We start from the raw sequence: 16,593 nt of genomic DNA, 5'->3' as shown, positions 1-16,593 counted from the left end.
TAATTAATTCATCCAACTTGTTAGGTGTTGGACTATAGAATCAAAAGTAGAATGGTCAAAGAGTATCAAAGAAATAGGCTCAAGAACAAACTGGACACAATCAACTTCGACTGCAACTATGGCTAAGCCTTCTGTGTTAGCTCGAGATCCAACGGCCCAACATATAGTTAGACGTCAAAAATATTAGATAGTTCAACTTCAACTCAATGAAGATTTACATACAACATGTCAGATGTAGAATCTTAATAAAACAATAAAATATAAAAGGGAGATAAAAATGAATTAATCTAATAAATAATCAAAACTTATTAGGATCAGAATAAGTAAATTATACATTTTTGCATATCAATTCATGTATTCTCAAATAACAAATTTAAAGTCACTCGAAAGATCAATTGCATTTTCTTTGAACTAAAATGTAACGTAATTATATCTAATATGGATTAAATCAATAAACATAAGAAAACTTATTTTCTAACCTAATTGGAATGTGGAATCTATTATCCGTTTGAATCCAATCTTATCTCAACCTAGAATTAAACTACAATTTAATCTCCAAACGCTTTGTCTCTCTCTACTCAACCTTATATTCCATATATTTTTAATATCCAATACCATTTATTTAATTAACACCTATAGGAATACTTAGCAATAGATTTGTATTAAAATAAAAGAAATTATTAAAATGAAAAGAGTAGAGTTGGATATGAAATTAGGACGTAATTGTTTTAAGTTTGAGAAAAATGAAAGTATATATATATATATATATATATATATATATGTATATATATATGTATGTATGTATGTATGTATGTATATATGTATGTATGTATGTATATAAAAGAAAAGAGGATTAAAAGTAAAATAAGAGTAATTAAAACGAGATTAATTAATAAACGGAGTGAGTCAAAGAAGAAGAAGAAGAAGAAGAAGAAGAAGAAGAAGAAGAAGAAGAAGAAGAAGAAGAAGAAGAAAGTGTACGCTGGACAAGTAGGGCCCACTCAGGGGAGGGGAAGTGGGACCCGATCGCCGAAAGATACGTGATGTCAGATGAGATGAAATCTCGGCCGCTCATTTCACTTGCGTCAGCAACTCGATGAATCAACGTTCAGCAAAATTACATAAAATCCTCTATAATTAATTTTAAATCTAATCTAATCTAATCTAATGATGTCGTCTTACTCTCTACTTACTTTTTATTTAATGTGTACGACACCACTTCTATATTTTCAACCACTCGTTATCAATGAGATCTTTTATTATTTTTTAAAAACAGTTTAAGGGTAAGGGTAAGGGTAAGGGTAAGGGTAAAATTTATTTGAATTTATTATACTTTGAAATGGAGATTTCAATTTCATTTGCAAATGATATGGATATTGATAAACTATAAAATAAAACAAATGGAGATTGGATAAACCTATTCAAAAAATGATCCTTTTGTTTTAATTTTTTAAAAGAGTTGTTTTGAATTAGAATTTGATTGGTTGTAATTGTATGGGAAGTGTATCTAAAGGGATATTAACGATCAGGTTGGAACAAAGATAACGATAGCTTTAAATTTAAAATTTTAATGATTTTGTTTAAATACATTCAAAATCATTTTAAAAAAATAATAATAGTTTGGTGTTTTTAATTCCAAGTATTTATGATATCTACTCCAATATTTATCAATTTTTTCTTTAACTGTGTTTTAAAAGAAATGTTGTTTTTCCTAGCAATCTTTTAAAAACATATCAATCATTTTTATATTTTCCATGAGCTTTAAAAAGAGTTTTTATTTATTTATTTTTAGAGCATTTTCAAAAAGTAACAAACTATTTACAAATTATAATAAATTTTATTAAACTTTTTCATAGCTATTTTATATATATATATATATATATATATATATATATATATATTGTAAATAATTTCATTTTTTTACTATCTATAACAATTTTTTTTCTTTCTTTTAAATATCTAATCCATTTTGTAGTTTTAACAGTATATTACAAATTTTCATCTTCTTTCTTTCTTTCTTTCCCCCATTTATACTAGGTTGTCCTCTTGTCCTACACTTGAGAAATTTTCATGTTATTATGTCCAAACAAGTCACTAATTTTGGTTAAATTGATAATCATAACAATAAACTTGAGACTTAAACTCTTTTTCAAAAATAAATAAATAACAAATTGATTTCAAAGCCAATCTTGGAACTAAATTTATGCCATTAAGATTTTGAAAAGTAGAGATTGAGTTGAAACCATTTCAAAATCATAGGGTTGAATTTTTATCACATATATATAACAACATAAATTGTTATAGATATTGAAAAAACAAATGCAAATATAATTAGATTGAGACATGTGTAGCCTAAATTCACTTTCTAAAAAAATTGCAACGTACCTTGACGATTCATGCAAGTTTCGAACTCTTTGAATAAAAATTCTTTTAAAATCCTGAAAAACAAACAAAGACCTAAAACAATATGACAATACCTTAGAACAATTAAAAATTTCATGTTAGAGTATCGTGACACCTACCTATTTAAATGTTTATGAAAGTCAAAACATTCACATTGCATCTTTTTAAAATAATAAGAACAATTTAGAGACGATAAGCAAAGTTTAGGGGACTTTGACTGTTTATAAAACATATTTGTTTGTAAGTCGAACTGAAGGTTACAATTTCTCCACGTTTGTTGAATTAAAAAGGAACATTAAACTTAGCATATAAACTAGAAGTCTAAAGAAAAAGGCAAAAGGAGGTAAAAAGGGGTCCACTTTGTAGGCTAAAGCAAAAGCAAAATTAGCCAATGCCATTTCATCACCAAATTACAAACCTTATCGTTTCTCTTCCTCTTATTCTTCTTCTTCTTCCATCATCGCCCATCTCTCTGTTTCCACCAGAAGAATCAGAGGATGGCCATTACTCTCAGTCTTCCAAAACTTCCCCACAAAACTCCCATTTCTTCATCAAAGCTTCCCATTCCCTCCATTCCAACGAATTTGGTCTTATCTCAAAACCCCAAATGCTCGAACAATTTATTCATTCAGACTGTTCATAATCTCAAACCTTATACCATTCCCCTCACCGCTCTCACATTGCCTTTCTTCCTTCATCCACAGGTCGGTTTCTAATTAATCTTATTTGCTGCTTTAGTTTGTGCAATTCTCGAATTCGATTTCATTGGTTTCAGGATGCTCTTGCTGTTGGAGGGGAATTTGGGATTTTGGAAGGAAGGTCATTTGCCCTTATTCACCCTCTTGTTATGGGTGGTCTTTTTGTCTACACTCTCTGGGCTGGCTATTTGGGATGGCAATGGCGGCGAGTCAGGACAATTCAGAATGAAATTAATGAGTTGAAGAAGCAAGTGGCTCCTGCGGCTGTAACCCCAGATGGGAAGCCAGTTGAAGCACCTCCATCTCCCACTGAATTGAAGATTCAGCAGCTCACAGAGGTATAATGTCTTCTTAACCTAATCTAAATCTGAATTATGGGCAAGTTTAGATGGTGTTTGTGATACATATAGGTTTAGGGTCTATCCCAAAAAATTAAAGACAAGGCACAAGTGTTTTCCTCAGACAGGGTATGCGATTGATTATTGCAGAAAGAATTTGAATAGTTTCTGTTGAAGGGAGTTTTTTTAGGAGGGTCTAGGGAAGAGCAAAAAGAATGGAGATTTCGGCAATAGAAAAGACATAAACCTTCCTGTGTAGATATAAGAGATGTTTAGCTTCCAATAACTAAACTTTTATTAGCATTCCAAGAAGAAAATGGTGGGATTGATTAGAGCCATGTCCCATTACTCTAATGGGCATAGGAAACACTGATACTATAGAACACTGCATGAAGTTAATTTCTAAGAAAATAATACAGAGGACGTAATGGACCGTTTATTTTAGTCTATGAATTTTGTCCAAGACTAAATTGTTATAAATAGTTTAGAGGCTAAATTGTTGCTTTCATGAAATTTAGGAAACAAAAGTATTTTGCAACATTATCTATATTTCCATTTCAATTCCTTACCAAGAATAAAATAAAAATCCTTAAAAAGTAACAAATGAGAGAAAAGGAGTCACCCTCTGTATCTCAGCTGCTCAATGTCATCTATATTTGAGTTTTATTCTATTGAGTGAACGAGTCAACTCAAATAAAAGTAAACTCTTCAAGTGGTAAAGATTAGGGATGGCTGATTGTTTGTAGGAAGAGGGCTTCGTTATTTTATTATTATTTTGTGGAATAAGATTAATGAAAGTTCAACCATAAGTGGAGAACAAAACTGGCATGTGGTTAAGTTCTCTTTGGAAGATTGTTGGAAGGAAGACAAGGAGGTGGTCCTCCCTTGTTAGTGATTGTTAAGGCCTTAAGTGTGTGAAAAAGAAAGATCATAGCTATATAAATAAGCCCAGTATCCATATAGGCCCAAAAAAAAAAAAAAAAAGTGGGTGGAATCTAACTCTTAAGAGCTGACTAATTTGATTGGTTCTTTTCTTTTTCTTAGAATGGGACAGATCCCTTTGTCCTGATAATTCTAGAATCAAAATAGAAATAGACAAATCTGTATGGTGAATGCTTACCGAACATATCTGATGCCATTGGTTTTTGAAGTTCAGGAGAGGAAAGAGTTGATCAAAGGGTCCTTCAGAGATAGGCACTTCAATGCTGGTTCCATATTATTAGGATTCGGAGTTTTGGAAGCGATTGGTGGAGGCGTAAATACCTGGTTTAGAACAGGAAAGCTTTTCCCTGGCCCTCATTTGTTTGCAGGAGCAGGTAAAACAAAAGCTTTTGCATCTGAATGCTTTCTTTTAGAAGTTGACCTATCAAATGAATGTGATGCCATTGCATTCAATTCCAATCAGATCCCTCTACTTTGGTACTTTAGTCTGATATCAACTGTTGATAACATTGCAAAAATAAGTTTCTGGCAAACTATGAAATGGGAGGATCTATTTCTATGTAGGTAACTGCGATCTGATATGCATTTTGCTTTTATGTTGTTGTCGATGAGTAGGGATTACCGTTCTCTGGGCTCTGGCAGCTGCTCTTGTACCTGCAATGCAGAAGGGAAATGAGACAGCCAGAAACCTTCACATTGCGCTGAATGCATTGAATGTCATACTTTTTATATGGCAGATTCCCACTGGAATTGACATTGTCTTCAAAGTTTTTGAATTCACAAAATGGCCTTGATTTAATGATACTTCTATGTAAACTTCCTCCCCTTTTCCTTATGGTCTGGGGTCTCTCTCTGTCTTAAGTCTGTACATGTCTGGACCTTTTCTTCCAACTTTCCCATCTTCCAATTCTTGCCTCTTGCAATTCTTCTTCCCTTCAGGTATGACTTGTTACTCAAGAACTTGAAGTCGATAAGAATTACGTTTCAATCTATGCCATTTTTTAACCATCTCCCGGTATAGCTCTATGTTTCAACTTGTTCATTTTTAAAGTCTGCAGTCTCACTAGTACAGAGAAATACTGCAGATTCAAGTACCATGTACTTCAAACTGACGTGAGACTATGTTTGTATCGTCATCCCAACTCAAATCAACCACTTGGCCTGCCCAAACTAAATAAGGACCAGCCCCAACCCTGCAGTCGGTTGGCGCAATCAAGCTACCACACAGAAGAAAGTGCTGTCTAGGGAACAGAAGCATCTCCTTCTTCCCTCACTTTTATCAACGAACAATGTTTATTCAGATTCAGAAGGAAGTCTGTCCAGTAGAGTCACTGTGATTTCTTCCATGTTTACATATTTCAAAAGGTAATGATGTTAGCAATGGTAGTAACATCCAAAGAGGATGCTTTCCCTTCCCTTGTTTTTCACCCTTTTCTTCATATAGTATTTGTGTAATTGTTATTCAAAGAAGCATTTCAAGTTTTCTGTCTTTTACTATGATTGCTTTCTTGTTTCCCTTCATTCAGAATCCCTTCTTCTTCTCTATGAATTCTCCATCACTTTCTGCTTCACGCTTTCTCTTACAGATCCACTGGTTCCATTCTCCAACTATAAATAATTGCATATACAAAGCTTCAATGATCACTGTCATCATTCCATTCTCAAACTTTCTATTTCTGTATTTATATTTTCTTGATTCCTGATGGCCAATCTTCCGCGCTATGGTCGGAGATGGCAACGTCTTTCCTCAGTCCCCCGCCTCGCTCCGGCTGCCGCACGGTCTGTTCAAGAACCAGAGCCGGAGATTCTGCCATTGGCTCCAACCATCCAAACTCTACAACTTTTTGAACCCACCCCCCCGCCAGTGGCGGCTGCGCCCCCATCTTCCACTCCAGGAGAACCTACTCCTAGTCCTCGCATTTCTCCCCCCGCTGCGTCGCCAAAATATGAAGCTACCGTCATACCAGAGGCCAGCCCTCCGCTGAAACCCGCACGATCACCGCCAGTGTCCCCTCCACGCAAATCTGCTGAACCAAGGAATTCTATTAGCCCTAATTCGTATCAAGAACCTCTCAAGCCAACGACGCCATTACTTTCCACTCTGGTTCTACCCAAATCTTCAGATGTGACGACGATTCCATCCGCTATCAAGCCGGAGGTGGAGCAGAAAACAGGTCCGCTCAAGAAGTCGGATCCGCAGGTAGAGTACGTATCCGGTATGCCGCCGCCGAGCCTACAGGCGAAGGCTATAGACCTCGCAGGAGATAACATTGGCGCGGTAATGAAAATTAACCAATTCTCCGTTAAGAGTTCAGGCGGAGAAGTCACGAGGAAGATCGAAACAGAAACCGGCGTCCAACAAGAAAATGACGAGGAGAAAAGTCGCAGAGAAACCGAATTTCCGATGACGCCAATCACGAACAGCAATTTCCAAGAAGTGAACAATTCAGTTATGTATAATTCGTCTTGCAATAGCCGTGATCCGGGGCTGCATCTTGATTTCTCCGGCAAGAAGGATGAAGCAGCCACTGTGGAGGAAGAGAGGGGAATCGCTTATGATTTCTAAAGCTTTATATTTATATGAATTGTTAATGCTTTGAATTTGGGTTCCCATTGTCGATGATCAAAACTTCTCCCACTTTTCGGGATTGATGTCTTTCAAATAAATTCGTAATAATTATTAATATTTAGGGACTAAATAAGATTTAGGTTTAAATCTTGTGTTGCTCCCTAAAAAATTTATTTTTTTTCATTTTACTATTAAAAAACACATATTTTGGTAACGGATTTATTTAGGGTTTTAATTTTTAATTAAAAATTAGGCGATGAATTGATATTCTATCGGATAACTAAAAGAGAATTGTCTTTGAGATTTTGATCTTTATTATAGTAGCCTTTTCTCAACTCATGTGTTTATGCATTTCGTCATTTACGAATTTTTTTGTCATTTGTTTATGTGCTTTTTTTATAAGTTTTCGAGGAAGAAAAACAGAATTGACTCTTAATTTGGGTTTATTTGATTATGTTTTTTGGTCGTAAAGGATTTATGGAATAAATTAGCAATAGTTTTTTTTTTTATTATTTATCAATTTAATTAATAGGGTGAATGATCTAGAGCCTAATCATCCAAATATGTAAGTTACGTCATCATTCAATTCAACAGAATTCTAACTATATGAACCAAAGTAAGTCTTTTTCAAAAGTTCAAAAAAACAAAATAAATATTTTAAAAGTTTAGGGACTAAAATAGATTCGAACTTATAAAATGTTTGAAATTACAATATCCAATGTCATAAAAAATGTATACTTTGTTTCATAGGAATATTTGTATAACAAAAATAACGAAGTGTGAAATTCTTAATCATGACAAAAAAAAAGTTAAAAAGCAAATATCATCAATGCGAAAATTTATAAAACTCATGTTTTAAAAGAGCATCCAAAACTTCAGTGTTATGTCCTTGGAAGGACGACGATATAGAATGCTCAATAGTACAGAAATGTCAAGCATCTTACAATATCACAAAACTTAAAATAAGATATCAAATCATCACCTTCCACGACAAGACTAAAATGCTTTAAATTTTGCATTGACAGTGAAAATATATTTTGATGTATATAATTAAAAACTTGGATATGAGTCACATATAAAATAAAAAAAATCATGAGAATGAGATTCCCTAAAAAATTAAAGTGATGGAATCCACAATTAGGTGTAATTATTCATAATAATGGCCTTAAAATCCCCTATAGTTTTATATATAATACTTCTATAATAAGTCCTTTAATTTTGATCATTACCTAATTTATGTGACAAAATTAAAATAAAAACGATTTTTTTTAAGTGTTATTTTGGCTGTGTTTTATTTGCTAGTGATGACTTGCAATGCATGTTGCTTAAAGAATAGATCAAATTATTCCTTGGTCTAATAAATGTAGGGCAACTTTAATCATTTATTAATCTTTAACCACAAGATTTTTTTTATTCTCATTTTCTATGCCTTTCTTTTTACCAAAAAACACATGCATTAAATTCTAAATTATTATATATTTTTATTCGTATCTATTGTCATTTATGTTGATTTTCCTAAATTATAAGACTGGATTCTGATTTTCGCACTAAATTTGCAATTTAATTTTAATATATATCATTCTTAAACAAATAAGTAAGATTAGATTCTTTTCTTTCAATTTTTTTTGTGTACCACATGTTAACATTAAAGAAATTTTGAGAATTATATTTATTTTTAGAGAATCATATGAACTTCTCTCATAATTTTCAATTTCCAGGTTATAAATAAATTGCCAACACATAAGCCTTTTCAATATATCTCTTCTTTCTATTTTCAATTTTTTCATTTGCTTTGCTACAAAACTATTATGGCAAATCTTCCTCGCTTTGGCCGTGCACGGCAACGTCTTCCTGCGGTGCCGCCGCCAGTTCCCGCCGCAGCACAGCCTGCTGTCGAACCCAGGTATCAAATTCTGCCGTTTGCTACGACCATCACTACGCCCGCCCCGGCTTCTCCTCGGAGAGAATCCCCTCGCCCGCTTTCTTCTCCACCGAAGAAAGCCACGTCACCATTTGCATCACCAAAATATGGAGATTCTGGCACACGTTTGGACAGATCGCCGGCGGCGAAGGCCACAATGTCGCCTCCGGATTCGGTTAGAGATAAATATTTTGAGAGGAGGAATGGGGAAACAACCCCACCTCTGTCGCCGGCCAAGTCCCGGCGAGCAAAGACGCCGCCGCTTTCTCCTCTTGCTCTGCCACGTAACCAAGTGTTTACCGGGAACGGGACGACGGCTCAACCCAGGTATATTAACTTAATTCTCAATTAAATATATTTGTCTTTTCGTCGTTAAGCTCACTTTTGGAAATGTATATTTATTCAACTCTTGTCAATTGTTAGGCCAATTAACTGACTTTGACTTATTGACCAAGGTTCCATTTCACATGTAGCCATTATACTAAAACACTTTCATATTTGTTAAAAAATCTATGACTAAATTATAACGAATGCTCTTCAGAAAAATCTCTATACTTCCCCCATTTTGCAATATTAACTCCAAACCCAGTGAATATTTCAAAACTATCCTTAGGGTAGTGTAAGTTCTTTAGAAAATTTATACAAAAATCAAGATTTAGAACGGTATGTATGACTTAAAACAACGTTTATAAATTCAAATTTTTATTTCATATTACTTATCACACTTTTATATTAAAAAGTTTCGCTGCTTTTCTGAAACTTTTAAGAAACTTTTATTAATGATTCATATGGTCAATATCAGGGTTCAACCGGAGGTGGAGACCAAAGGCATTGTATACAACAAGACCATTGAGAAGCCATCGAAGTCAAACCGGTCGTCGGGCGAGTACGGCTCCAGCAAGTCACACCAAAAGAAGCAGAAGCCGGAGGTTATAAAACTCAAAGGACATAACGTTGGCGCCGTCATGGAAATAAACAAGTCATCCACTGGCTATCATTTGGGCGGAGAAACCTTAAAAAAGAACGAAACAGAAGACGTCGGCGATGTCCATGGATATGGACATGAAGATAAGAAAACGGAGACAAAGAAGAAGGAACCGCCGATAACCGCATTTATGAACAGTAATTTTCAGAGTGTAAACAATTCTCTTCTGTTCGACTCGTCGTGCAACCACCGTGATCCTGGCCTGCATCTCGCGTTCCCCGATGCGGTGGATGGTGATGGAGCCATTGTTGACGGCCAGAAGAGCTACAAGCCCAAGCGTCAGTGAGGTTGGACGGAGAGAAGTAGTACTATGTTATTATTATATGAAATAAGCCATTTAAGGGTTGTATCGATATTTATGTAACCATTAATAAAATATATATTATAAGAAATTTCTTTTAAAAAATATAAGTTAATTTATTGAAAATAAAAAAAAATTAAAAGAATAAAATAAAATAAAATAAATATATACAAATCTTGCAAAAAAAAAAAAAAAAAAACCCCACATTTCTCAACCTAATTATTTGTTTTCATCACTAATTCACTCAATTCTTCAAAAACTCTAGATTTTGTATAAAATTATATAATATTGATTTTAAATCTATTTATTTTTTGAAAAAATTATAGTGGTAGCTTTGTTTAAAAATTATTCAAGTGAAAATTAAAATTAATAATAATGAGATAGCTATAGATAGGATTGTTTTTAAAATAGACCATTTGACTATTACGAGACATATATTTTTTAATCGAGCATAAGTGAGGGTGACAATACGTACTTTATCTTGATGTAAATAGTTCAAGCTCTATACCTTTACCTTTTTCTTCTAAAATATTTATACGAGGTAAAAGTACACAAAAATTATAGAAAAACATATTAATAATTGATATGTATTATTTTCTTTACTCACCAATCGTGTTTGGAAAAAAAAACTAATATTTTTGTACTCCCAATAACAAACCTAATATATAGATTCCTTTATTGAATTTTATGGGCAAATAATTATATATGGAAAAACATTATATTAGGATCTCTTTGTGACACAAAAGGACGTTCCCTAATGTTCTCTATGTTCCCTCCTAAAAAGAAATATGATTCTTTATTTTCTTCAAGGGAAAGAAATCAAAATACTCCCTTCATATCATTTTTACACCTAATTAATAACTCCACTTTTTTTTATAAAGAAAATATAAGTGATTCCCAAAAGTATTATATTTAAATTTAATTATTAAAAAAATCTACTAATCTTTAGAAGATCACCAATAACCCATTAAAGATAACGATACCCACCTCATCAAAAAACAACTATTATTTGTTCTTATTCCACATTTTAGCATTGATTCGAAAACATAGTTCCATGAAAACAAAACATATTATTTTTTTTTAATTATAATCAACGATTCAAAATCATTAAGGAGAGTTGACCTTTTTTTGTTTTGTTGGACAACTCTAGAGATGACTTTAAGTAGAAAATAAATAAGAAACCTCATTCACAAAATCACACTTAATGTCAATCTTCAACACTTAAAAAGTTAACATATAACTTAAACAACTTATGGACATTAAAGACCAAATATATGATATTAACGTGGTCGTTTTAAAAAATTGATTGATGTCAACTTAAACGTCCATATCTCAAAATATTATAGAAATTTGATATATGTGTTAATTTTTTAGGAGAAACAAAAACAAGGAGTGTTTTTGACAGTATTTGGATTGCTTGATATGGGTGAGAAGAATGAGAATCCATAATTTCACTTTTTGAAACAAAAATAAAATTATTCTTTGCTTTTGCAGTGTTTTATGTTACCCTCTTCTATTTGCTCTCTTCTTGAATCTGATGCTTCTCTTCTTCTCCAATCGTGTCTTCAATTTTGTCATCATTGTTTAATTTTCACTATAAATACTCACAACAACTCAATCCCATTTCACCATCTATCTTATTATTATCATCATTATTATTTTAAATTGGAATAAACTTACCTTTTTTTTTTAGAACTATTTTTTTATTAATTAATTATGTCAAATCTTCCTCGTTTCGGCCGTACATGGAACCGCTTCTCTTCTTTGCCCCGTCCCAGTACCGCCGCCCGCCAAGAAACTCAACCGGCCTTCACGGCGGCCACGGAGCCGGAAGTTTTTCCCTCGGCTGTACCAACCACTAATACTCTTCAAACTTCTCCCGTAAAACAAAGAACCTCTCGTCTTTCATCTCCGGTTAAAAAATTTCCCTCGCCGCCGTCTTCTCCAAAATATAGCGGCGCCACCGGCACCATTTCGCCTCGTAAACCACTATCTCCACCTTCGACGTACAACCGTTACGATGGTGAACGCCGGACTAGTGCCACAACATCTCCCAAAACCTTCAAACCCACCTATATCTCTCCCCCACCGTCTCCGCCCAAGCCTAAACATTCTACCGCTGCCACCGTTGTTGCACCACTCTCTCCTCTGGCTCTGCCGCGATCGGAGGTGAGACGTGAACCTGAACGCTCCATTCGACCTCGGAGCCCGCCGGAGGTTAGTTAAATTAATTACCGTAAAAATTTTAGCTCACTCAACGATCCCTCTTATAAAATTATTTCATCGTAATCCATATTATAATAGATGCAACACGACCATCGATCTTTAGAGTGATAACTAATGACTTTATTTACATCCACGCCAAGCAGATCGAACAAAAAAAGATCCTTTACCAGACGACAACAACCGAGAAGCCAACGAAAACCGACTACCGGCAAACAGATCAGTATGGGACGAGTAAACCCCAGCAGAAGCAGCACCATCAGCAGCTGCAAAGTGACGTAATAAACATAAAAGGGGACAACGTAGGGGCAGTGATGCACATCACGCAATCATCTGATGGCTCGGAAATACTAAAGAAAAAGCCAAGCGTTGGACAGAGCAAGGAAAATGAAGAGAAAACAAACAAATCAAATTCAAATTTTCCAGGAAAGTCGTTTATGAACAGCAATTTTCAAGGAGTTAACAATTCTATTCTTTACAATTCTTCTTTAAGCCACCGCGATCCAGGCCTCCATCTTGCTTACAGCTCCAAGAACCCTAAACATGGCGATTCAATTCATGAGTCAAGGCACTAAAGTATATATGGACCGATTATTATATATATATATATATATATATATATATATTACTTAAGCTGCTGAAAAATAATTATAAATATAATAATAATAATAATACAACGATATCACAGCAACAATATAATAATTATTATTATACCATTTTATGTTGATATTTATATTTATATCTTCATGTGGAACATGTATTGCCATTCTATAAAAATTATGTAATTGTTGGCTTAACTATTTGGAAACTGAGTTATTAATAATAAAAGAGCTACGTTGAGATTTATTAAGACTTGTGATTTCAAATTTTGTTTTTTTAATAATTAGAAAAGTGTGTATATGTCTGTTTCATTCCTTCTAATTTCTGAAATTTTCAATTGACTTAAAGCAAAATTGTATAGAAATTCATATGGTATTAAAGCAGTGTTTAATATATATATATATATATATATATATATATATATATATATATTTAATGTAATGTTTATGATCCAAATGCCAACGTTTCTTATTTAATTTTAAGAAAAGAAAGTATTCATTCTTGATTTTCCATGAAAAAGAAAACAGTAAAATTTGAAAATTTGATCATTTACGTCAAAACCAAACTTGATTATATAAAGCCCTCGAACATGCTTTTCAAACAAGCAACAAGTACTTTTTGTTTACACGTTTATATATATCTATGTATAGCTTCTAAATTAATATTGGAACAGAGAGAACAAGATTGACGATAAGGTTTAGTCTACAACGCATGCATCCAAGCCATGATCAAGTGGTAGACTTGAAAATAATATCAATCGAAGAGCAAATAACATTTTTTTTAACAAAAACGAAAAGGATCGGAAGAACTAGAGATATGAAACTCTCAAGAAGTTTGTCTTCTCCCCCTACTTTTTTCCTAATTTTTCTTTTACCCACAACCCATTTTCTTTATGATCCATCCAACCATGTTCAAAATTTTGGAATCCTTCACCTAGTATGTACTCTTTTTTATTTTTACTGCAGCAGTTTTAGGGTAGAAAATTAAACCTTACAACTGTTTCTTTCATATGTCACCTCTTTTTAAGAAGTATTCAAGTATGTCCTTTTAATATTCATTTGATACATATGAAAATTGTTGAGACGTTGTTAAATCTCATATTGGAAAAACCAATGGGACTCACACCCCTTATAAATTAGATGAGTTACTCCTCTCATTATCAATTGGTTTTGAGATGGAACCTCTTACTATCACAAAATTCAAGATCATAATATATCAAATCAATCACAATGTTATGCCATACTCCTCAATTGCCATCTTTTTCCTCTATTGGAAACTCGTGTATTCTTTCTATGAAAAAGATGTATAAAACTCATAATGTTTGATTTTAGTTTCTAATATTAAAATTAACATAATGTTTGGATGTAACACGTGAATTAAGATTGCATCTAGGGTTTATGTTATAGGGTAAAAAAATGCAAATAAATTTTTATGCTTTTCTAGACATGAAGTTTGATCATTTAAAATATGTCATTTATTTGTCGAAAGATGACGAAGGCATGTACGTCTAGATGCATATCTACTACTATTCTTTCCCTCCTTTAATAGAAAAAAAAAACATGTGAAAAAAAGAACTAATAGAATATCCAAACGCATATTATTCAACATACGTGAATAAATGGCCAAAGTCAACCACTGAACCACACATAATAAAACTTAAACCCTCATTTTGATCTCTCCGTTACATAAAATCAGCATATAAAATTCATTTTATTTTCATAAAACATAACAATATAATATATCATATATTTTGTTTTATCTCCATCCTCTGTCTTTCTCTAGTATTTTGTGTGATGTTGTTTCTTGTCATCAACAGGGAACCGGTCACCGGTGGGGTTCCGAGAGAAGGAAAGGTGTAAACCGGGGTCACGGTGAGTCAAATTTGCATTGTAAAGAAGGGAATTGTTGACACTCTGAAAATTGCTATTCAGAAAAGTGTTTGTTGGCATCGAGGAATTAGTTGTTTTTGAAGCTTCGTTATTTTGATCATTGGCCATGTCGTTGTTGTTTAAAATTCCTCTTGCTGTCTCTTTGATCTTCTTTATCATATGTCCCCCTTCCCGTTTTGACGACTCAACGATTTCCATTACTGCCCCAACATTTTCTCCCTTGATGTTAATTGCATTTGGTTGTTGCCCCTTGTGGGATGACACTGTTTTGCTCGGCTCATGATAACGGTCCGATTTCGTCACCTTCTCGACCGTCGTCGTCTTGTGGATCCCTGGTTTTTGTTTGGCCTCCGGCGACCTTCGTTAAAAATACGAACAAATGATTAAACATAGTCGTCGTTGTTATTTATGAATTAAGCGAATCAGAGCCGTGCAATAGTCACATAATGTTTTCTTGCAATGCAGTAATTATAGTAATGACGATTGATGCCAAGGGCCCCAACATGACAAAACATGGTAAAACACGAGATGGCTTATTAAATTTGTTTAACAACCTGGGTTGAGTAATAGGTTTATACTTGGGGTATTCATCCACCATCTTAGGCGGCGAGCTGATCTCACGAGCAGCCATACCCCTATACGGCGGAGAAGAAGGCGGAGAAGTAGCCTTCTTGATAGAGTACGTGGGAGAAGCAGGAAGGGGTGGATCATCTTTCCTCAGCGAAATTCGTGGCGGCGACGACCGGGGTTCCAGCGACGTGTCTCGGGTGGCCGAAGGATACTGTCGGCGATCGTACTGAGCCGAATCTTGGCCTGAAGTATTGGTGGCGGGAGCTAAAGGTCGGTTGGCAGAAGAAAAACGGTACATGCGACCAAAATTACGACCCGCCATGATGAACAAAAAATAAAAATGATGAATATAATGAATGAGATTTATATATTGTGAGTGCGATTTTAGGGTTATTTATATTGAGAGGCGAAGAGAGGATTTATGAAGAAAACAATTAAAGCAGAAGACAAGATTACTAAAGAGGGAAAAGATTAGAAGAAAAGTATCAGATTCAAAACTCACGTATGGTAAACAAAAGCACCAAAAAATTGATTTTAATCGAATCAATTTCGATTACAATTTATATATTAACGTCGCCACGAGATGAAACTATTTGGAGTAAAAGTTGGTAGGCTATAGAGATGGCTTTTAACTAAACATATATATTATGAATTATGATAATATATCATTCTCAATCTTTTTATCTCTACTAATTTAAATTAATTTTCTGATAATTTAATTTGTCATGGGGTGTCCTGGAAAAGGTGTTTATTATGAGTTCGATTTTTTTTTTTTTTTTTTTTAAATTTTAATTTTAAAGACGATTGAGGTGATCCATTTGGAAAGCAGCAAGGAATTTTTTTTTTTTTTTTTTTTAAATGGCTAATATATAATTTCGTACTAAAAAAGATTGCTTAGATATGCTTTTGTTTTTGTCGGGAGAAAAATGTAAGATTCCTTTTTCTTTCCTTTTTTTTATTTTTTTTATTTTTTATTTTTTATTTTTTTTATTTTGTGAAAAGGATAAATCCCATGGGAAAAGAATTTGAATATTGATGAGAAGACTTGTAGTTGACTGTGCTTGATAGGAGAGTGAGGTATGAATATGTTTTTTAGTACATTCAACAAGCTTTCTACTTTCTTTTCTGTTCTTCGTTTAATTTTCTAGGGTTGG

The 16,593-nt window shown here is 33.6% G+C and overlaps 5 protein-coding genes across 7 annotated transcripts; 4 read left to right on the top strand and 1 right to left on the bottom strand.

The window, feature by feature from the left end:
- The first annotated feature begins 2,746 nt into the window (after positions 1–2,746).
- Positions 2,747–5,902, top strand: LOC103483159 (uncharacterized). 3 transcript variants are annotated; one of them, XR_007821534.1, is made up of 5 exons: positions 2,760–3,107; positions 3,179–3,439; positions 4,596–4,755; positions 4,997–5,320; positions 5,467–5,902. XR_007821534.1 is itself a non-coding variant. In XM_008439630.3 (4 exons), exons 1-4 carry the CDS (start codon positions 2,901–2,903, stop codon positions 5,173–5,175), a joined length of 807 nt encoding a protein of 268 aa, XP_008437852.1. In that variant the 5' UTR covers positions 2,747–2,900; the 3' UTR covers positions 5,176–5,902. The 3 variants fall into 3 exon arrangements, 1 of the variants encoding a protein (XP_008437852.1); XR_007821535.1 differs by having other exon boundaries at positions 2,795–3,107; positions 5,433–5,902; XM_008439630.3 differs by having other exon boundaries at positions 2,747–3,107; positions 4,997–5,902.
- A 181-nt stretch (positions 5,903–6,083) lies between these two features.
- On the top strand, positions 6,084–7,097 carry LOC103483160 (uncharacterized). The gene has a single exon (XM_008439631.3). The coding sequence runs from the start codon at positions 6,084–6,086 to the stop codon at positions 6,945–6,947; it is 864 nt and encodes a 287-aa protein (XP_008437853.2). The 3' UTR covers positions 6,948–7,097.
- Positions 7,098–8,521: 1,424 nt separating this feature from the next.
- LOC103483158 (uncharacterized) lies at positions 8,522–10,253 on the top strand. Its single transcript, XM_008439629.3, has 2 exons — positions 8,522–9,198; positions 9,674–10,253. The coding sequence occupies exons 1-2, from the start codon at positions 8,759–8,761 to the stop codon at positions 10,140–10,142; spliced, it is 909 nt and encodes a 302-aa protein (XP_008437851.2). The 5' UTR covers positions 8,522–8,758; the 3' UTR covers positions 10,143–10,253.
- A 1,531-nt stretch (positions 10,254–11,784) lies between these two features.
- On the top strand, positions 11,785–13,226 carry LOC103483157 (uncharacterized). The gene is made up of 2 exons (XM_008439627.2): positions 11,785–12,374; positions 12,527–13,226. Exons 1-2 carry the CDS (start codon positions 11,874–11,876, stop codon positions 12,953–12,955), a joined length of 930 nt encoding a protein of 309 aa, XP_008437849.2. The 5' UTR covers positions 11,785–11,873; the 3' UTR covers positions 12,956–13,226.
- Positions 13,227–14,555: 1,329 nt separating this feature from the next.
- LOC103483156 (uncharacterized) lies at positions 14,556–16,260 on the bottom strand. The gene is made up of 2 exons (XM_008439626.3): positions 15,424–16,260; positions 14,556–15,227 (listed from the first exon to the last, which is right to left on the bottom strand). The coding sequence occupies exons 1-2, from the start codon at positions 15,759–15,761 to the stop codon at positions 14,759–14,761; spliced, it is 807 nt and encodes a 268-aa protein (XP_008437848.2). The 5' UTR covers positions 15,762–16,260; the 3' UTR covers positions 14,556–14,758.
- Between the last annotated feature and the right edge of the window lie 333 nt (positions 16,261–16,593).

Source organism: Cucumis melo, chromosome 6, assembly GCF_025177605.1.
Source record: "Cucumis melo cultivar AY chromosome 6, USDA_Cmelo_AY_1.0, whole genome shotgun sequence".
In the NCBI taxonomy this organism is placed as follows: domain Eukaryota; kingdom Viridiplantae; phylum Streptophyta; class Magnoliopsida; order Cucurbitales; family Cucurbitaceae; genus Cucumis; species Cucumis melo.
The sequence above is the reverse complement of the archived record's forward strand: the minus strand, read 5'-3'. Positions and strand labels throughout refer to the sequence as shown.

Bases quoted from the DNA above. Each gene is read 5' to 3' on its own strand.
- LOC103483159 (XM_008439630.3), top strand. From the start codon at position 2,901: ATGGCCATTACTCTCAGTCTTCCAAAACTTCCCCACAAAACTCCCATT. The intron at 3,108-3,178 runs GTCGGTTTCTAA...CATTGGTTTCAG, and splicing joins CTTTCTTCCTTCATCCACAG to GATGCTCTTGCTGTTGGAGG. The intron at 4,756-4,996 runs GTAAAACAAAAG...GTCGATGAGTAG, and splicing joins TCATTTGTTTGCAGGAGCAG to GGATTACCGTTCTCTGGGCT.
- LOC103483160 (XM_008439631.3), top strand. From the start codon at position 6,084: ATGGCCAATCTTCCGCGCTATGGTCGGAGATGGCAACGTCTTTCCTCA.
- LOC103483158 (XM_008439629.3), top strand. From the start codon at position 8,759: ATGGCAAATCTTCCTCGCTTTGGCCGTGCACGGCAACGTCTTCCTGCG. The intron at 9,199-9,673 runs GTATATTAACTT...GGTCAATATCAG, and splicing joins GGGACGACGGCTCAACCCAG to GGTTCAACCGGAGGTGGAGA.
- LOC103483157 (XM_008439627.2), top strand. From the start codon at position 11,874: ATGTCAAATCTTCCTCGTTTCGGCCGTACATGGAACCGCTTCTCTTCT. The intron at 12,375-12,526 runs GTTAGTTAAATT...CACGCCAAGCAG, and splicing joins GACCTCGGAGCCCGCCGGAG to ATCGAACAAAAAAAGATCCT.
- LOC103483156 (XM_008439626.3), bottom strand. From the start codon at position 15,761: ATGGCGGGTCGTAATTTTGGTCGCATGTACCGTTTTTCTTCTGCCAAC. The intron at 15,228-15,423 runs GTTGTTAAACAA...TTTTTAACGAAG, and splicing joins AAACCTATTACTCAACCCAG to GTCGCCGGAGGCCAAACAAA.